The sequence below is a fragment of the Egretta garzetta genome, unplaced genomic scaffold (assembly GCF_000687185.1).
Source record: "Egretta garzetta isolate BGI_Z169 unplaced genomic scaffold, ASM68718v1 scaffold638, whole genome shotgun sequence".
NCBI lineage: Eukaryota > Metazoa > Chordata > Aves > Pelecaniformes > Ardeidae > Egretta > Egretta garzetta.
Window position 1 is genome coordinate 1,060,822 of NW_009260676.1, and position 21,842 is coordinate 1,082,663.

Sequence of the window (21,842 nt, forward strand, 5' to 3'; positions counted from 1 at the left end):
ATTTCTTAGGAGGGTGGCTTCTAGCAGCAGCAGACCTGGCCAGTATCTCTTGCTTTCAGCCAGAGTCTGTAGCACAGCTCCCACACTCCCATAGCATCTTCCTTCTTCTCCACGTTGCGTGGGCACAGCTTAAGTAACTACTAACTGCCCTTTTGGGTAGAGCAGTGCATTTATTTGCATTGCTTGATAATCATATGCCCCTTAAATATCGACTTGTCAATTTAGAGTATTTTGTGGGTTCATATTTTTCATAGACATCTTTACTAGTCCATGGCTCAGGACGTTGTGGTGTCTGTCGGAGGTTGGCACAGGGTTGTGCATGCCCAGGGTTAGCCCCGTTGCACAACTGCTCCTGGATGCTTCAGGTTGCTGACCCTGCAAGATGGAGCCACCTCTCCCAAAACACAGATGCTCCTTAGCTCCTGTTGATGGAGCGGAGATTGCTCGGCATCACGCGGAGGGTCTCAGATCAGCGTGTCGCATGACCCGATCCTCAACGCTTCCGCAAAATTAATGATGCCAAAATTAAAACATGATGTGCCAAACGTTGCTCCCCGCGTACGAGGTCAACCCTGCTGAGTGGGAATTTGTGGAGGCACAAGGTCTTATTCGCTGGCTGATGTTGAGCCGTATGCGGCTCTGCATGTCTAATTTTTAATCTGAGTGATTGATCCGAAGGGGCTGATGTAGGTAGAGCAAGTCGAAAGGGTCGCAGCAGAGTGGGTGAGGCAGGAGGCCGGACTGCAACATTTTTCCACATCGTGAGTTATTCTGTTAAAGTTCTTTTCTGCCTGTGAACCAGAGGATGGTATCTAACATATGGGAATCACTGAGGAAATGTAAATTTAGCTTAAAATATTAAATATTGAAGAGAAAGGGCAGAAAACAAAGAACGAGTCATCGCAAATAGATGGGCAGTACGGTGAGAAAGAGTGAAAAATGGGAGAGAATGCAGCCATTCTCCGAACTCCTGAATTATTGAAAGGCTAATACACCACAAAGACAGTTCACAGCAAAAAGTACCGAAGTGTGCTGTATCCAGATTATATAAAACAAAAGGCCCCAACGAGCCATGCTTGAGGGGGTGTATAATTAAATGGAGAAAGAGCCGAGCGGGAAGACAGAGGTTTGGGGGGCCAGGGCTGCCCGGTGCTGACGGCAGATCACGTAGCCGCGGCAGGCGTCCGGGAGCTGGTGCCAGAGCCAGGGACAAGAGTTTCCTTAGGTCTTACAGCAAATTTGTTTACCAGCTCATGATGGAGAGTCAATTTTTATAGAGGTATGAGGAGGGGAAGCCAGAGTGATTTTTTTTCCTCCAAAGGAAGGAGTCTGAGAGGGGTAGAAGAGAAGAGCATCTATAGGGTGAAAGCGTTTCCATTACCTGTGGCTGAGAATGAAGGTTGCTTTTTGGGCTGCACAACCCAAACCAGACTGTAAACCCGGCAGGTTTTGTCCGCTGATTCAGCAGAGATCAGTGGGAGCTTCACGTGAGGAAGGACTGGTCTGGTGTGGCATCCCAACTCAAAGGTTTCCGTTTCCAGTGGCTTTTCTGCAAATCCACTCTTGCATTGCGTAGTGATCTTTCCTCCAGCAACACTGCGAGTTATGATTTTGTATGTGGCCAAGTAATAAAGTGTTTAAAAAATACATTTGCTGCAAACGAATAATAAAACAGGAATTCAGAGAATTCGGAGACAAGAATGAATTCAAAGATGCGTAGCAGTAATTTGGCAGAGGATTAAATACCCTACTAATAGACTGAATAAGCCACTAAGAAACTAATGAATAAACAGCTATGCGGGTGAACACAGTTGATAATAACTAAGTATGACTCTAGTTGTAATGCTCTGTATTTAGAGGCTTCATATGCTGCTCTTGTCCTACGCCGGTGGAGTTGTTCTGGATCTATTCCTGGGGTAAGAAAAATCGACTCCTATCAAAGGAGGAGAGTTAGGTCAGGTGGTGGGATCCAAGGTGTGTTCAGAGGGGAAGGCATAACGTAGAAATAATTCAGCCTGCAGGGAGGCATTACCACAGTGAAACAGTGAGAGGTGTATGAAATAATCTCCTTAGGGAGCGATAGCAGCAGCATCTCCTGGAGCGTTCGGAAGCCGCCTGGCAAAACACGAAAGGATGGGTTATTCTGGTCGGGAGGAGGACGTTCTGCCTCCCGGCTGGGGCGACCCCGCTACTCAAAGGACTTGGGTCTGTCAGGATTGGGCCTTTGGGGCTTTTAATTTTTTTTTGCGCTGTAATTATGTGCTCTGCTGTCTCCTCTTCCTATGCTGATCTGCAAACCTCTGATAAACGCGTGCGGGACCTCACTGAGCTCTGTTCCGGTTTCCGCAGCCTGGAGAAGCACATGCTGTCGCACAGCGAGGAGAGGGAGTACAAGTGCGACCAGTGCCCCAAAGCGTTCAACTGGAAGTCCAACTTGATACGTCACCAAATGTCGCACGACAGCGGGAAGCACTACGAGTGTGAAAACTGTGCCAAGGTACAGTGAATTTGTAGGCTGCCTGGCGCTTCTTGTGCCGCTGGATGCGCGAGAGCATGGAAGTGGGGATGCCCAGGGCTGGGATGCAGGAGGGTGTAAGGTTTCTGCCGTGCTCCAGCTGGTTTCTCAAGGGTTTACACTTCTCCTTCATAAGCATGTTATTTTTCTATTCTCTTTGATTTGGAAATGGCTGTGGGGTCTGAACTGAGCGCTGATGCAGGATGCTGAGCATCCCTGAGCTCAGGGTTTGGCACCTTGCAAGGACTGGCGGGGTGTAAGAGGACCACCGAGGGGCAAGATACCCCAGGGAAATGAAGGGCATGTGGGTCTCCATCTGCAATATAAATCAAAATAAGAAATAGCGATGGGCTCCAGCTGCACTAAGTGAGTGCAACTATCTCACCCCCAGAGCATCTCTCTATCACTTCCCAGCACCATGCTTGCTGTGCAGATTATTTGTAAAGGATGTGGTGCTCTGCATTAAGATACCCCAGGGAAATGAAGGGCATGTGGGTCTCCATCTGCAATATAAATCAAAATAAGAAATAGCGATGGGCTCCAGCTGCACTAAGTGAGTGCAACTATCTCACCCCCAGAGCATCCAGATTATTTGTAAAGGATGTGGTGCTCTGCATTGCTTTTTACCAGATTCCCAAAGCTTGAGCCTTTTGCATGAGGACTTTTCTTGTTTTTAAGCAGATTTGCTGCAATAGTGGGAATTTCATATTGGGCTGACAGTCGTAAGACACAACCTAGCCCTGGGTCCTAGGACTGTGTCGTGTACAGGATTCCTTGCTGTCACGCACTCAGTTGTCACTATAAAGTATTTCTATTGCAGTAATGCTTAGAGGTTGATAGCAGCCACATTTTGACTTGGTGTCTGTGAAGTCCCTGACCTCAAAAGCAGAATTTCTAAAGGCAGGGGCAAATGCATCTGCTGCAGCAGCTGCAGAGGGGTTAACGGATCCACCAAATACTTGGCTGATCCTGGGAAACTGAGGCCCCGTCCTGCAGGCACAGCTTCCATTGATGCCCATTAGCGAGGCTGCGATGCCGCCACGGTTCTTAATCTTAAATACTCCCAACCAGCTCCAAGGTTTGAATTTTAAAAGACTCTTGTAATAAGTGGCTTCTTCTGCAGTTAAGTTTCTTGGTTAATCAGTACTCATTTCCTAGCAGGTGTTCACGGACCCCAGCAACCTTCAGAGGCATATTCGTTCCCAGCATGTTGGGGCTCGTGCTCACGCTTGTCCAGAGTGCGGCAAAACCTTTGCCACTTCTTCAGGCCTCAAACAGCATAAACACATCCACAGCAGTGTCAAACCTTTTATATGTAAGTCTTCAACTAAACATCTTCGGTTAAGTGTGGTTTGTTTTTTGTTTTTTTTTTTTTCTGTCGAAAAGCAGTGTAATCTGGAAGCAGGAGGTTGTGTTGTGCTCATTTTGAATTTCCCACTGGCTTCACGGGGGCTGTGAGTTACTCAGCGAGCACCGGGTAATGCGTAGTCCAATGCAAAGTGTTATCTTCGTCTGATTTTCCTTTTCAGGCAGACACTGTACGCTGTACAAATGTACCTGTTGTCCCTGGGATATTTTTCCACGCACAGATGCAAGGAGCACGTGGGGAGTGAGACGTAGCAAGAAGGAGCCGTGCCAGGCTGGGCGGCTGCAGCCCCGTTGCTTTGCACCGCCCCAGGCTGGCTGCTCTCCTTCCCGCTCCTCCGCGGAAACCTCAAAAAAGCCATGGTTGGGGCGCACGGGGACTTCGGCAGAGCCAGCAAAGGCTGCTTTGCTTTAGGAGTTAACTTTGGGCCACAGAGTCTCCCCAGCAGATGCCATGACTTTTGCTGGGGTTGGAAAATAAGCCTTAGAGGCAGTGAATTTCAGCCCTCCTTGAGGCTCCTTTGCATGCCCCGAATTTAAGGATTGAGTTGAGCTATTAGATCTTCGCCAACAGCTGCTCCAGCAATAAAATTTGCATCGTATGTGGGCTTGACTCTGTACCCGGCTGTAAATCGGATCCTCAAAGTCTCACGGGTTATGTTTACTGCTGAGCCAGATCCTGCTAGGAGATGGGGAAGCTGGGTGCACAGGAATGTTGCAGGTTGCTTTCTCTCCCTCGCACCAGGGAAGCAGAGGCAGAAAATATTTAAGAATACTGTTCTTGGTAGCGCTGATCTCCACCGTGGTCTTTTCAGGCACCTGCTATGGCTTGAAAGGCACCTTGTGACCACCTCCCCTACTTGTCCATTAAACTGCTTAGTCTTTTACTGCTCTCAACAGTAATTTACCCAAATATCAACACCACACCTGGACAAAGCGACGGCCGCACGCTAAGATAATTCCTCGAGAGGGGGAGCATTGGCTTGAAAGACTCGTTTGTACAAAGTCTGTGTATCTGTTGTTGGGTTAGATAACAATTCAGGTTTGGGCTGCTTCAATGAGAAAAGTGTATAGCTAGATTCAATAATAAATACCAATAATAATTTTTAAACCTGATCACAGGTGAAGCAATTGCACTTTAAGATTATGATTATTAGAAAACAGGAACTTCTGGCCAGGTAGGGAGTCTTCAGACAGTCCTGTTGCAGTCAATGCCCTACATAAAAGTCTAAAAGTGGCACCTCCCGTAAATGAGATAATCTCTCAAACGCTCTTTGTTGCTATTTATTCTGATAAATCAAAACACCAACCGGTATTCTTCAAATGTACATTGCAAGGGATGAAAACCCACTGAGCAACCTATGAATAACAGCCATGTAATTGCAGAACAAAAGGGTTTGGAGACCACATGTTCGGTAGGCTTTGCTGAGCGATGGGAGGGAGGTAGGGTCACCTAAAGGAGATATCTGTTTTCCACCAGAAGGCCACACACCATGATTTACTTGTACCAGTCTGTTTATGGCAACTGTCTCTTATTACAGTACACCGCCCAAGCCCGAGTGAAAACTCACCAACACTAAGGTAATTACTCACTGCCTTCGCAAAATCTCCAGCCTCGCCAAATAGAAACCACATGCCATAATAGACTGAACATATTCACAATAGTACTTACAGTAATTTTTTTAATAAGCAGAAAATATGCAAACTTAACTGCTGGCTAATTTGGGGTCCAGAGACAGTCGCGGTACAGAGCGTGTGTAGGCATGAGATGAATTTTTGCAATTTGGGAGCCAGATTGGGAGTTTGTATTAAACCTGGGGTCTGTAGAGCAATAAAAGCTGCGAGGGGGGAAGCTTCCCTTACAAGTCAGTTGCTTAAAAGTATAGCACTGAGATTTAAAGGGTGTAATAAGGTGTAACAGGAGAAATCAAATGCAACTTCTGTTGCTTTGATATGTGGAAGCAATTAAAGTTGATAACCGGCCCCCATCTACTAAAGTTTAAGCAAAGCTTTACTTGGAAAGAGAAGTCATGTGATGAAAAAGAGGTAGATCTTATAACACAAACTTCTCTGAGGAGTCCTGGCTCCTGGGGATATCCCCGGAGGTCGAGGTGGCACAGTCGATTTACACACCGAGACTCCTGCAAAATCAGCGGGGTTCTCCTCCAAAACCTTGCATGCAGGCTTCAGGGGATGGTCCCCAAGAGTAAGACTGCTCTGGAGAGTAAGAGCTTCGGACCTGGCCTCAAAATTCCTTTGCCAGCCTTGAAAGCCCATGGGTTTAACAGACTGCCTGTTACATGCAAGAGGCACCTTGAGCAAGCAGCACCTCATTAAATAGTTTTACATAACTTTCATGCTCAAAAAGGTAAAGTCCTCAGTACAACTGTTAATTGTTTGATTGAGATTATGATAATAAATATTTGCATATTTTAATGGTATTGCCATTATTGGTTTAATTTGGTTTTAAAACTGAGATAAAATATATTTAGTCAAATGATTAATTTGCATCTTCCTCGATCGTTTATAAGGATATCTCTCACTTGTAAGTGTGTGTTTTTGCTTTTCTCTGGAGTAGAATATTTCTCAGTTCTGTTGACTTTGGATATATTCATGGAGAATAACGATTTGATAATGTATCGATGTTCTTTAAGGGAGAACTTCCCAAACCTTAGGAAGACCAAGTCTGTGCCCATACACCCCTTCCCACCCGCTCACCACTCTCGCCTCCCTGAGGGAAGCGTTCCATTTAATGCAGTCATGGGAATAAGAAGCAGGCCCTCAACAATACCTGGTTGAAGATCAAAAGTTCCCAAAACGTGATTTGTTTTTAATTATACATTAGCCTAGTCTTGTGAATGTATGCATGGGAGATTCTTTTAAATGGAAACATATATATGGTCTGATGCTCTGCTGCTGTGTGCCGGGCATAACTCCGTCAGTGTTGGTAAGAGTTACCCTGCTTTACACAAGGGGAGGAGTCAGCCCATAATATCCAAGATGAAACTTCTGCAAACCCATGGATATGTCACTCGAGACACCATTTGGGCCAGTTCAATTTTGATTTTGGTGATCAACCTGCAGGGAGCAGGGGGAGGTTTTTGTGCAGGACTTCAGCAGTGAAGGTAAGGGGCCTGATTCTGAACCATGAAGCATGGAGGTGACTTTGCTTTGGGGGAGCACAAACCTTACACCTGTGATTAAGCTAAAACTGGGCGAAAAGAGCAGAAAAATCAGAGCTTCATACTCCCACAAATAAACAAATAGTTCTATATTAAATAAAAAATAGTTTGATGTTAAATAGGCAAATAAAATATTTTCCAAAAAAAGAAGCAGAAGATGCTTATCAAGAGAAAATCAAGTGTTTGCAAGGAGCTAGACTAATTTATTTTCTCCTGTCTTTTCTTTATTCTTTTCTCTTTTTATCTCTTTTCTTTGCTTCTTTTATTTTCTTTTTCTTTTCCTTTTAATTTTTTTCTCCTCCTCTTCTCTTCTCTTCTCTTCTCTTCTCTTCTCTTCTCTTCTCTTCTCTTCTCTTCTCTTCTCTTCCTTCTTGTCTCCCTTCTCTCTTTCCTTTTCCGTCTTTCTTCTCCTTTCTTTTTTATTTTATATTTTTTTTTCTCTCTTTTCTTTCTTGTCTTTCCTTGTGAATGAAGATATCCAGCAGGAACAGTAACTGATACACAGCAACAAAACATTCTTCCTGAATTACCGCATTGCAAATTTCCTGTGTTTGGGCCCAATTCTGCACTCTTTACCCCACGAATTGTCCCGGGGATGTCAACGGGACGTGAACAGGGAAGAGGGGTGGATCAGGCAGGATCAGGCCCTGGAACAATAGGAGCATTGTTGCTGAGATATGAAGCAGCCTGCTGAAGAGGTAAACAGTTAAGAGATGACAACAAGTGGTCAAGTTTCTCAAGGGCAGAGATTTAGAGGAGCAGGAAGGTTAGCGCGGGCCCCGGTGCGAGTGGAAGTTAGAGGACGTGATTGCAGTTCATGGGAACCGAGGGTGCAGGATGGGATACATTCAATTCAGTTTCCTTTGCAGGCTTAAAATAGAGCCATTGTAAATTATGTCAGTCTGTCTCAAATCATGAAAATGATTGTTAAAAAGGCCTCAGAATACACAATGTGTATTGTTGTGTGGCTTTGATGTGTGAAAGATGAGAGCTTATGATATAACACAAATTAAATAAAAATAAAGGGGCCATATGCTTTTTCCTGGCCGGAAAAAAAAAAAAAAAAAAAAAAAGGATTTATTACAGAGGGATAACACTGCTTACTGATAGTGCTGTTGCCTTGCTTTTAAACAGGGCTGGAGCTGATACTGTTAAAGCAAGGTAGTGCGGAGGTGTGGGCACACTTTAGCCTAATGAAGAGCACAAGCCATAGTGCAGCCTTAGGACTTGCCTGATGCCCCTGCTCGTCCAAAGGATGACAAAAGGGGGCATAAAAAGGCACTGGGGAGCTGAGCATTATCCCCTTTGAAACCACATTTTAACTTGGGGACCTATAATTTGGTGGCTGCCCCAGTTGGCTCCCTAAGGTTTGTAGCAGCCAGAAAATCGGGGACATGCAAAATCCTGTTTGCTTCAGTGACACGATTCACACATCCGAGCGTCTCGCTCTGCACCACCACGACCACTTTCAGCCTCCTGCTTCCGAAAATGGTTGCTGGAAGCCATCCTCTGCCATGCCAAGCGGCGCAGGCTAGGGCAGGCCCATGAGCTCAAGGCTGAGCTCTCCCCTCCACGTTTTTGGGCTTTTTCCCAGTGCTTCTTTTGTGAGGCTGAAGCTATTCTCATCCCAGAGGAGTCCGAAAGGAAATCCATGGAGCTGTTTTTGAGCGTCGGACTCGCAAATAAATACAGCTGTATTCTTAAAGGAAATTGTTGTTGAAATGTAGTGTATTTTTTCCTGTGTGAGAGACAAATAAGCAATATGAAGACTAGTAAAGTTATTAAGATATAGCGTTTAGTTACAGCATCCTAGGCACCTGTAGGGACGCTATGCATTACACGACTAGAAATGGTTTGGACATATGAGAGGGGGTTACTCAGGCTCTAGCCTGGACTTCCATGAGATGAAATTCTTAATTGTAAGTGGAAAAAAATATTGTTTGTTAATAAGGTAAAGCACTTGGAAATACCTGGTTGTCTCCTCCTTCACCTCTTTCATATCCTCGTGCTTTTGCAGACTGAAAGCTCTGTGAGGCAGCTCTGTCTGTCTCCTGTCTGGTCCCGCAAATATTTGAATATTTGTTTTTACGACTAACTTTCCACATGTGAACTGTGATATAAATGGATGTCATTTGAAGACATGGGTGCTCGCTCACACAGGAGCACCATGGGTTCATACAGTGTAACAGCACCGAGCCGCGGCTCTCGGCGGGGCTCTGGGTGCTAACGCAATGTGGAATAATGGTACCGAATATGCAACACTGTGCAATGCAAAAAGCAAATAAGGAAACTTTGTCTTTTAGTGATTTCGGACCTTTTCTGGTTTGTTGGAGTGGGTTTTGGTGTTGCCTTTAGACATTTGTCTGCTTGGATGCCTTGCTTTGGAAGAGTACAATAGGTTTTCCTACATTTGTGCACCCAGACTTCTCCTTACGGCTTCCTGACTGACATTTGGCGGGTGAAAAAGTGGTGTTATTTGCAAAATTTTGGGGGTGGGGGCAATTACCATAAAGCCTGAGATGTGTTGTTGTTGTTGTTTACATACAGGTGAGGTCTGCCATAAATCCTATACTCAGTTTTCAAACCTTTGTCGTCATAAGCGCATGCATGCTGATTGCAGAACCCAAATCAAGTGCAAAGACTGTGGACAAATGTTCAGCACTACGTCTTCCTTAAATAAACACAGGAGATTTTGTGAGGGCAAGAACCATTTTGCAGCAGGAGGATTTTTTGGCCAAGGCATTTCACTTCCTGGAACCCCAGCTATGGATAAAACGTCCATGGTTAATGTGAATCATGCAAATCCGGGCCTTGCTGACTATTTTGGAGCCAATAGGCATCCTGCTGGTCTTACCTTTCCAACAGCTCCTGGATTTTCTTTTAGCTTCCCTGGTCTCTTCCCTTCAGGCTTGTACCACAGGCCACCTTTGCTACCTACTAGTTCTCCTGTTAAAGGACTACCGAGCGCAGATCAGACAAACAAAAGTCAAAGTCCCCTCATGACAAATCCTCAGATACTGCCAGCCACCCAGGATATTTTGAAGGCACTAAATAAGCAACCATCAGTAGGGGAGAATAAGCCAGTGGAGCTTCAACCAGAGAGGTCCTCTGAAGAGAGGCCGCATGAGAAACTCAGTGACCAGTCAGAGAGTAGTGACCTTGACCTTGACGATGTCAGTACCCCCAGTGGCAGTGACCTGGAAACCACCTCGGGCTCTGATCTGGAAAGTGACATTGAAAGTGAGAAAGAGAAATTTAAAGAAAATGGTAAAATGTTCAAAGACAAAGTAAGCTCTCTGCAGAGCCTGGCTTCAATAAATAATAAGAAAGACCACAGCAATCATTCCATTTTCTCACCATCCTTAGAGGAGCAGACTGCGGTGTCAGGAGCGGTGAATGATTCTATAAAGGCTATTGCTTCTATTGCTGAAAAGTACTTTGGTTCAACAGGACTTGTGGGGCTGCAAGACAAAAAAGTCGGAGCCTTACCTTACCCTTCCATGTTTCCCCTCCCATTTTTTCCAGCATTCTCTCAATCAATGTATCCATTTCCTGATAGAGACTTGAGACCGTTACCCTTGAAAGTGGAGCCCCAATCACCCAGTGAAATAAAGAAGATCCCAAAGGGAAGCTCTGAGTCTCCCTTTGACCTCACCATAAAGCGTAAGGAGGAGAAGCCACTTACTCCCATACCCTCAAAGCCAGCAGCCCCCTCTGCAGCAAGCCAGGACCAGCCTCTAGATCTCAGCATGGGCAGCAGAAGCCGAGCCAGCGGCACAAAACAAGCCGAGCCTCGGAAAAACCACGTCTTTGGAGAAAAGAAAGGAGGCGACCTTGAACAAAGGAAAGCATCGGAGTCCTCTTTGCAGCACGCCAGGCCCACCCCGTTCTTTATGGATCCCATTTACAGGTAACGGACTATCTGCTGCCTTTCGGCATCCTTTGGTACAGGCGTTAGGTCTGCCAGGGCCACCTGCCCGCAGGTGCAGGACAACCCCGTTCCCATCCCACCATCCCTGGAGGCATCAGCCCACCACTGGGGCATGGGGTGGCCCCGGCTGCGTGCTGACCTGGGCACGCCGCCTCCAATCCCGGCCGCTCAGAGCACACCCGGGGCCGGTGATGCTGGGGTTAGCGAGCCTCCACGACTGCCCTCGCTGCAGCGAGCCATTAGTTTTTACCTACGCAGCTTGACATGCAGAAGCTGAATGTATTCTCTTACCCAGAAATGAATTGGCCTATTGAATATTTGTATATTGACTGTGTATTTGCCCCAAATCCCTTTTCTTCCAAAATGCTGCCCACGTGCCTTTACTGCCCTCTGCCTTCCCCTGGAAATTGGAGAGCATCTCACCAGGGTGCTGGTTGTACAGCACCTTTTTTTTTTTAGTTCCTCCCGAATTAAGTAGCAGTATCTCATAAGTACAACAAAGAAGCGAATTTGTCCGAAGTTGTATAAAAAGTACAAACCCAGTGATTTCTGCCCTTTTTTTGCACTGATTGGAGCCATGGGTTGATATATCTGGGCATTTCATTAATATAATTGAAGGTGCAGTGTCCTTGCGTGCACAAACCAGTGGGCTGATTAATCTGATCCACCGCATGAAATTGGTGGGAGCCTTGTCGTTGGCTTCGACGGGTGTGTAAGCAGGCACTGTCAGTGAGCTGAGGTTTTAAAAACCAGCAGTAAAATCCTGACCCCTCGATATTTCCCAGTAATGCCGTGGTGGATCTCACTGGGGTCTGGATTTCGCATGAGTCCTGCATACGTCAGCTTTGCCCTTTGCCTTTCTGCTTGTATACCTGTAACCAGCCAAAGTCTTGCATCTAAATTAGTTTAGAGAAATATTAGCCATAAACATACTTGTCTGTAACATAAATGACTGATTTTACAGCCTATTGTTAAAAAAAAAAAAAAAAGTTACTGCCATGTAAATTTGATGTTAATTTATTACTTTATCTAAAAAAGAAATGCTGTGGGCAAAGTTTTTGGAGACTGCTCTCGCATCAGACAACAGGTATGCATTACGAAGAAGCAGGATGTGATGCTATTTACTGAGATGGTTTTATTCGTGCCAGATTGATATCTGTATTAGACCAGAGGTTTTCTTTGCGTCATATTATTTTTAAATGCCTGAAGCAGTGGAAATAATGATCCGTGTCTTATGGTCCTGCATTGCACACCAATGAAATCTGTACAAATTCTGGCAGCGTAGCACGAGGCCGGTTGTTACTGAGCCTTCCTTTGCTATGAGTTACAGCTACGTGTGGACAACAGGATCTGTCCCTTAAACCATACACGTCAGTAACAGAAAAAGCAAAAACCTCAAATTTCCACACTGCTTCTGAATTACCCGCGCTGTGTTTCGCTCCCTAAACGCCCACGTGAGTTGATCGCAGCCTTTGTTGCTGGCCTACCAGATTCCGTGCGTTCCTACAAGCCCGCCTGGCTTGCCCAGCTTGAGCATGGCCATGGGCAAGGAGAGGTTTCCAGGATGGCGGCTGGGATGTCTCAGGTGGGCTGATGAGCAGGGACCCATTGCTCAAGGCTCCCGTTGCCTTGAATTCCTCTCCTCTGAGTGGAGAGCACACTCAATTGCCTTATTTCTTCATAAAAGCGCTCGGTAGTTAGTCATTGGTTCTTATGCTAATTATTACCAGTCTTTTGAAATGGGGTTATTTCCTATGTAAATGGTATAATCTCCCTTTAATGGCCATTCACAGCCCCCAGCCAGCAATGAGTTGTGTGCGGGAATCGAGAGTTGACTGTACTTCCTTATCTCTGACCGTTATCTCTGAGGAACAAATCACTTGATGTATAATTGACTATGTTAAACATGAGTAACTGTATAATTATTAATATCTGAGACTGATTCATCACAAGCAAATCTAATTTTAACATTTACAGAGTAGAGAAAAGAAAGTTAACTGACCCACTGGAAGCTTTAAAAGAGAAATACTTGAGACCTTCCCCGGGATTCTTGTTTCATCCACAAGTAAGTATTTTGGGAATTTTGATGTTGTAAACAAGCCTGCTGATGCTTCAAAGCAGGTGCAGAGAAATGAATGCAGTCTTAGTCATTTTTGGATTTCCTAAACCACACAGTTTTTGCTGCACCATTGTGGTGGAAAAGCGTAAGCATTGTTCTGAGCTTCTTGATGTTTTGCAGATGAAACAACATGTTTTGATTGTAAAGGAAGCCAGATTCAAACTACATGTATGTTTTAGAGCCGTGTTCCTCCAAAACGTAGTGTAGCTACCAACACTTGCAGCTACCCATGTCTTCTTCAGCACTCTCCTGTGCTCTGGGCTGTTGCAGTGGAGTCAATATTGACTACAAGGAGACGATGTAGATTCAGAGTCAGGCCAGCAAAGCTGAGCATTCCAGTTATCAATACTTAAGGACTCCCAGACAAAAGCTAAAACCTTCCACCCAATGTTTTCAAGTCTCATAATGCAAATGCTCCATGTCTTTTAGGTAGCTGTTGTGGGCTACAGCGTGTGCAATGACTTTGTAGGATCCCTGCTCCTCCATGCCTGAAGAAATGCTATATGAGAGGGCTGCTGTCGTGTTTGTAGGACATAATCCTGCTTGTTTGCTGATTAACAAAAATTCAGGAGGGTCTCGCTAAAACGGTGTACAACTGTAATGTGTATGTAGTATAGAAAGAGGACCTGTATGCAAACTATACGTTGCTTTTCTTCAACAGCACTGCACCCTCATTTTGTCTTCCTTCTCCTTGCTTAAGGAGGTTTTCCTAAAAAATTGGGTTAAACCTTACGCCTGAAGTAAAATGCTCTGTGGTATTTGCAAAGTTGAACCCCTTGCTGACTGCAAGCTGTTTCATCCTAATGACCACCCATGTGAGTCTTGTATTTTAAACACACAGCCAGGAGCTGCTGTCTCTGGTTCAGCTTCCTCTGATTCCTGGGCAAACCAATAATCAGGCCAATAATCTGCTACAATTTGGTTGTTTTTTTTTTTTCAATGAAGACCACAGTTATTATGTCCTAAATTGTACGGAATATATTCTGAAATACGGGACTTGTGGAGAACTGGGGAGAGCAGCTGATGGCATATACATCTGTGTATACAGAATCACAAACATAATGGTATTGCATGGGTGGAGAGTGCAGAAAAACGTCCAGTTCCAATGCCTGTAGGAAGTGAAGGGTCTGTTAAGTATTAAAACTATGGAGAATTTATGTAAAGGATTTAATGCAGCTCAGCACCTCTTGCTGAGTTACCTTATTTGCCCAAGTTGCAAAGCCACAAGTAAAAATTCCCATTTCGTAGCAGATAGTCCTAATGCACAAATACGCCAACAGGAGCTCAATCCTCTTCGTGTCCCCTGGTGTGAAACCGGGCAGGTCCCACTCCATCAAATGAGCGATTCGTTAGAGCAGCTAAGGGGCTGTGAAGTAAGAGTAAATTATTTTGGTGAGGGCATTTTGGGTACTGTGTCGATGGAAGAAACGATATTATTTTGCTTAGTGCTCACTAGCTTTTCAGAAGGTCTTACGAAGTTGGATCAAGAGGCTCTGAAGGTTTTGCCACAGGTTGGTCTGATGACGGCAGTAGGTAGCGTGGTCAGCGGGTGGGAAAGGAGGCTGTTTGGGTAAAATGCACCATTAGGAGCTGGTGGTGGTGGGCAGGGAGGGAGTTGGGTACTCGTTGATGTGGCGTTGTATGACTCTGAGTTACGTGGGGAACTGGAGGAGGGTTAATGGGAGTTAGGCAAGGATGCCATAGGCATGCAGGTGAAATGGAGACATCAGGGGTTTTGCCAGTAGCGAGCAGGATGTCGGGATTTCACCCCTCGTGGTTTTTTCACACAGAGTTGGTTAAATCTATTGTTGGAGCCCGAGGAAGGCGCCAGTGTGGTCAGTGGGTCCCTTGGTGTGAGCGGGAGGTGTTGTGTGCCACCTCCCTACTGCGGTGGCAGCCGAGGTGGGGCAGAGCCAGCACCCTCCGGCAGGCAGGAGGGCCAGTTGTGTACCCACCTTGCTGAACCCCTGCACGGGAGCACTCAAATATGCCCCGTTACGCCTTTCTGCCTGCTCCTCCATGTTTCTCATTGTGCAATAGAAAAAAAAAATCCGTGGTAAAGACTGGCTTTCGTCTTATTGAAGCATGGCGCTTAGGGACAGGGTTTAGTGGTGGGATGGCAGGGTTAGGTTAATGGTTGGACTTGATGATCTTAAAGGTCTTTTCCAACCTAAACGATTCTGTGATTCTCTCACTGATGTAGCGGCTAGGGATAACGTCCTTAACTTGGTGTGAGATGGATGGAGACAAAGGTCATGAGTGTAACGTGCACTCTTAATTCATTGTAAAAAAAAAACCCTAAACCACCATCACATGTCCTGTCAAACGAGTAAATGCCAAAATCTGCTTTCTTGCTGATTTTAATAGAAAGGAGTCCCCTGTTTGCAAAGGCAGAATTTGGCTTGGTATTTATGGAGGACTGGGGAACGGCTTGCAGAAAAGCTGTTTTGTTCTTTATAGTCCTGTTCACCCCTGTAAAAGTGCAGGTGTGGATTGCACCTCGAGCTTTAATTTTCTGCTGGCAGGATTTATCGGTGTAAAATCTGAACAAAATTAAGGTTTGTGTCCTACAAGTGTGTGTTCCTGTAAGTGAATTTATTTCTGAAACTTGCCATCTGATGAAGCAAGAATGTATTTTTTTTTGGACTGGATAATAGGACAGCTAACAGATGGATCTTCAAAATAGGTTTCTGAAGTAGATTAAAATCATAAACCCTGCAGTCCTTACCCTGTCCCTGCCTGGGCAAAATTCCTCCCAGTGGCAGTGGCCTGAAAGCTATGAAAATTAGATCATTTAACGGTATTTCACAATAATTTGCCATTACAAGGATTGTATTTTTAGGGAGGGAATACCCCGATGCAACAAATCCTTCAGAATAACATCTTAATTAGTATCTTTAAATAACATTTTAATTAGTAGATTGATTGCAATGAGGGTTCCAACGCAGGAATAATGTGTTGTTTTTGTTTCAATTTTGCTCCCAGTTCCAATTGCCTGATCAAAGAATTTGGGTAAGTTCCTTGCTTATATTTTTGATTTAATCATTGTGAAATAAATTGCATAAGAAAAATATAATATGAAAGATAACTTCCCACTCAATTACAGAGCATGCCACACTTTCCTACAGTGCGTTGTAGCTGTAGCGGATAAATATCCTCTTATGTCAAATTGGCTTTATTTTTACCACCTAATCTTGCCGGTTTTATCTGGTGAAGGCAATGGGAGCTCTACCTGAGTGAAGGTTTCAAAATGCAGGTTTTGTTTATATTTAACTGAAATTGTTCCAAGCCGTTTCCTTCAGAGATTGCAGTGAAATTTTCAGGCTGAAATCTTGTTAGATTGCAATAGTTATAAATATTTAATCTGCATTCGAGACATTAAAATACAGAGCCTCCGAGGACTTCACGTTTCTGTCTCGCATTGACTTCAGCGGGCGTTAGTCAACTTAATAGCTTTGAAGTTTTGAGCTTAATTGCTCGTTGCTGTACGTAAAGCACAAAGAAAACACCCATTTATTTGCCGTGTTTGGGTCAAATTTGTCCTGTGTGTATACTTACATCGTCCACCTTACGTGAACAGGAATGATGCTTGTAGTACTATGGGATAAATTTGAGCTTGCTCTTCTATTTTTGTAAAACTTTATTTTTAATATGTCTAAATTGTTCATGAAGAAAAAAAAAAAGAGCCCCAGCAACTGCTTTTGCAGATGCAACTCAAATAACACCGTGTTTTGCTCTTGCATTGCTGGCTCCTCAGCTGCAGCACTGAACCCATAAATACTTGTCCCAGATTTTTCCCAACCTTTGGGCTTCGGAGGGGAGAGCTGGAGCCAGCCAGCTGTGGCTTGGGTCCTGACTCACTCTCGCTCATCACTCGCAGTGAGACGTGGACTACTTTCACAAGATGAAGCCAGAATTTCACAAAACGAGATCTGGGATCTTTGCGTACCCTTTCCCACGTGCGTCTCTGTATGGGGCTCGTGCGGGAGCCCTCAAAGGCGCTGCTTCAGAAGCAGCGATGGACCTTTGCTTTGCATCCACGTGGCTTTTAATCCCATTTTCTTCCTGCAAAGTAGTGGTTTATGCAGCTGTAAAAGATGCACTAAGATCCTGAGATGCAAAGAGCTAAGCAGGCACTGAAGGACTCCTGCAAGCACCCATAGATGCTGTGTGAGCTCAACGGCTAGGAGGTAGGGTTAGGTGCCAGACAGGTAGAGCGCAAGAGGTGGTTCCCAAATGTTTTGTTTGCAGTAGAGGGCATTCAGTGTAGCACATGAAGGGGCTGTGGTAGGATTTGAGATTTGGCCCGGGCACCCTGAATCCTCTGCTCTCCGAAAAGTGGCTCTGCTTGGGCATATTTGGGAAGTTGAGTAACCCAGTGCAGTCCATTTCTTCTGTCTGCTTTCCTTGACATGGGCTTGGTCCTCAGATTTCCATCATCCTGCTTTTCTTTGTAAGCATACATCTCCTGGCCGTGCTAGCGCTTTGAGCAGCTGCAGCAGAAACAGGTATTTAAACCATCAAGCACCTAGAGCAGGATGCTGATTCATGGACGAATCTTCATCTTGAGAGATTTGAATATGTGACATGAGCCTTTCTATCTCACTTCACAGTAGCGTGTGCCATATATTTCAAGATCATTTTCAGATTGTTTTTCATTGTTTGGCAGGAACCCTACAGTGCAAATCAATGGGCAACACCCTGTCTTGAATGGATTGTGATTTATTTAGTCTGTAGACTCTTTCGTTCCCTTCTGGTCCCATCAAGAGAAGGTTGCTATAAAAAGGTTCAGGCTTCATTTGCAGTAGCTTTATGGAGTATCGCTGTAAATAATTAGAATAATTTTACAAATAAATGAAATTTGCTGAGTGCATTAGCAAAGCTTTTAGCTGGGCTTATTTCAGGACACGATCCGTTCTGTCAGATCAGCTAAATCCTCACCAGCTGCATTCATACAAATAGAGTTATTCTGGAGCTGTGCTGCAGATCAGCAGGAGTTTCTCGCTACTGCTTCATAAAGCTCAGCCACGTGTGATAGGTCTCGTGAACGTGACTGTAGCTCAGCCAAGTTCCATGGCTGGGTGTCCAAATACACGCAGTTTCAAGACAACACATTCACAAATTTAGAGAAAGCCTTATAACTTGAACTGGGGAGGAAAAAATCCTGGGCTTTAGTAGTTGGGTTTTCAAGATTTCTCTAAATAACGCTAGTAAAAATAGAAAGCAAACATTTGAACAATTTTTTTCCCATGAGTTACAGCCATAAAGTCAGTTGTTTTTGCGATAATAGCAATGAAGGAGTCGCGTTTGTAAAACATGAGGTCATGTAATTCATTACATTGTCTGCTAGATTATTTCATATCATCAGGTTATTCTTAAAAAGCAGCAACAACAAACCTTTGCTTTATTTATGCCACTTCTTCTTCTGTTGGTTAATAAATTTTAAGACAAATGTTCAAGGCCCCTGCTGATGATATCTTGCCTGTTGAAATGTTTATAAATACTTGTTTTAGCCGATTATGGTAATGTCTGCATTTTTGAGTCGGAGCTGGGGAATTGCGACTGCATATTAGTTTGCGTCAGTCGGAGGTTAATAGCCTCTCAGGGAGCCGGAGGGAGGGGGGGGGAAGCTGCTTCCTTTTCCAGACATCTGGACGCAGATAGAATCAACAACTCTCATATATGTAAATCAAAAGTTACTGTTCTATATAAAATACTGTCATTCACTGATCTCAGATTAGGAGCAGACATGACTTGTCCATAAGGCAATAGCTGTATGTAAAATACGTAATAGGATCTTCTTGCTCTCCTACCTCCTTGGAGAGCTTTCTCCATGGACACGGCAATTACACTAATCCCCTCCTTCAGGTCAAGTGGTGCCTTCCTCCCCTTGCCCCCTTCAGGGATCGCCGCAGCCCTTGGGTGCTCGGCTGGGGTTCAGACCTCTCCCGAAAGCACTGCCCAGCACTTGAGCCGCACACCTCCCTCCCTGGTGGTCCCCAGGGACCATCCCCAGAGAGATGAGGTGGCCACGAGCACCCACCTAACCCCCAAGGACAGATGCTATCACTAACAGCTTGCTCCAGGAGTTTGGTGGATTGCTGGCTGGGAGCATCTCCATGGTCAACACAACTGTATGGAGGCAAGTCTTGCTTTACCATCAGCAGTAATGGTATTTTGAAGGAGTAAGAGCTACTTTGGTCGTGTTTCAGCTGAAAGAGGGAGTTCCATTGCGGAACAGGGAAAGTCATCCCCTGAGTTAATAATTAGTCAAAAAATAAAAAAACTTGGGAAAAAAAAGGTGAGAATAAATTAGTGATTTTTACAGTCATTGAAGATTGTCAGCGAGTCCACCTAGGGGCGTCACTGGGATCTGAGCTGTGGCATATGTCTGCATATGACAAAGGAGGAAGGGTGACCAGGCAAAAGCAGAGTTTGTGGCCATTTATTGAGAATAGCTAAATCCAAAGCTGACTATGAAGATTTTAGTGAAGATTCACATGAAAGCTGAGTCACCAGGGATTAAAATAGCAATAAAACTCAATGTCAGTGAGTACCCAGTAATACTGAGGGAAAAGTGTGACTCTTCACTCGTGTCATTCAGGAAAAAGATCTTGAAGTCAATAGTTTTATGAAAATATCATCTGAGTGCTTAGCAGAAAGGAATTGCAAACATCATTATGTTATACTGCTTTCAGGTCTTGAATACAGCTGAAGGCCCTCTCAAAAAGGACGTAGTAGAATTAGAAAAGACACAGAAAAGTGCAACAATGATGATCAGAGGTAGGGAACAGATTCCACACAAAATGAGACTTAAGTAGATTTTGATTTTTTCAGCTTGGAAAAGAAATGCCCGAGGGAGCTGTGCCCCAGCTCTATGAGACCATGAATGGTGAGCAGAACCTGAATGAGAAATGGTTATTCATTAGTTTTAACAATACCAAAAAAAAATGAGGGGCACCCAGCTGAATTATCAGGCAAAAGGCTTAGAAGGAACAAAAGCCAGTATCTTTTCACATGCACCTAATTAAATTGGCAAACTCTCCTCGACAAAAATATAAATGGATTCAAAAAGGGTTCAGCCAAATGAATGGGAGCCGCAGCCACCAATGGCCACTCAACACCATGATTGGGATGTGCCCTCCAATTAAGGCTCTTGCACCTCTTGGCAGAAGACACTGGGGAGAAGGTCTGTCCCTTGCCCGCCCTCCTGCGCATCCCCTGGGGCCACTGCTTGATACCGGGGTCCTGGTTTCCCAAAAGCTCATGTCGCAGGTTTTATAATTCCTGCTTGGTTTCGGTGCCTGAGTTAGTCCTCAGCGCAACAGCCCCCAGATTTCATATTGCCCAGTTAAGGTTTTGCAACTGGACTGATGAGTGGGGGCTGTCTCCCTGAATATTAGGTCATGGAGAGTGTTGTGGGTCTGGGATGGCAGTGTTTATGGGCTGTAACAAGCCCATGCTACCCAGGTGCCCATCTTGCAATAGGGAGTTACATCCTGAAGGCCTCGAGCACCAGCACGCTCCAGGGCTTCTTAAGAAAATGCCCCGATTTTGGTTCTCGTGAGCCCTGTCTCCAGCAGATCGTAACTGCTGTAATTATCCTGGCAGCAGTGGGGTGCCACCAACTCGTACCAGCAAAGGCACGGGGCCGAGCGCTTCCTGTTGTTCCTGGTGCACTTCTTGAAAAACATAAATCATACCAGGTGACCACATGGATCCGTCTCTTAAAAACAAAACAAAAAAAAAGCAACAAACACAATAGTAATCCCTATGGCGAGAAACATAATTTTGGAAAGCGAGTAATACTTTAAAATAATTGGAAGTGCTTGTGTTTCCTCTGAGTGAGGGATTTAAGATTAGATGCTGATTTCATACCTATTTTGGGACTGATGTAATCCTGGAGGCAGTGTTGGAGGCAGCACCGAGCTGCGTCGCCGTACATTAGAGAAGAATTGGTCTCAATTTCTCCTCTGCAAAATCCTGGAAATAAGAACTGAAAAAAATAAGCATGACTAAGCCATTTTAAATGTAAAGGGGAAAATAGTTGCTTTAATATATTACTGTAGGGGACCGTGCACATGAGAAATGGCGATCCAAAAATGATTTAAACCCACCAGATAATGAAACTGACTTGAATATTAAATATACATAAATAAAACATTTATTACACTTCTCAATGCCTTATTATTCTTCCCCATAAATATGTGCTATCATAACCCATGCACTGTCTTGTCACTGCTAATCAGCCCGCAGGCCAAAGGTCATTTTTCATTCTAACCATTTCTTTTCCGCAATTGCAAAATAGAAGAATTCTTGCGGGGAACAATTAGAAGGAATTAAAGGCAGCGGCAAGACTATCGTAAAAGCTTTAAGAATCAATTCCGACTAAAGAAAAAGATGAAGTCGTATTAAAAGAAATATATGGTAATGTTGAGTTGTATGGGTTGATAATGACATCTCGGTGCCGAGATAGAATTACCTCTTCTCCCAGCAGCATCATCATTACATATCTCACGCCTGTGATCAGTACGTGTCAAAATCCTTCATATTGACAAATGTGCTGTCCACTTGCATCTGTGGAGAATGTTTTAGCAGCTGAGTGATTATGAATCAAACCCCAGAGCTTACAGCCCCTACTGCCTTGCAATGCTTTCACATTTGTTGCCTGACAAGTAAATGTATCTTGACTTCCCTCTGAGATTTTTTTTTTCTTTTTTTTTTTTTTTT

General features: G+C 44.5%; 1 protein-coding gene across 5 annotated transcripts in view; it reads left to right on the forward strand.

The window, feature by feature from the left end:
- Window positions 1-21,842, forward strand: part of MECOM (MDS1 and EVI1 complex locus) — a 200,063-nt gene that overhangs the window by 166,697 nt on the left and 11,524 nt on the right. The window contains exons 5-9 of one of the 5 annotated variants that reach the window (XM_009645775.2): window positions 2,350-2,497; window positions 3,674-3,830; window positions 9,610-10,972; window positions 12,971-13,058; window positions 16,098-16,124. In XM_009645775.2, the coding sequence (XP_009644070.1) occupies window positions 2,350-2,497; window positions 3,674-3,830; window positions 9,610-10,972; window positions 12,971-13,058; window positions 16,098-16,124 (1,783 nt within the window). The remainder of the gene's footprint in view (window positions 1-2,349; window positions 2,498-3,673; window positions 3,831-9,609; window positions 10,973-12,970; window positions 13,059-16,097; window positions 16,125-21,842) is intronic. The other 4 variants (XM_009645776.2, XM_009645777.2, XM_035901181.1 and 1 more) reach the window with 4 other exon arrangements.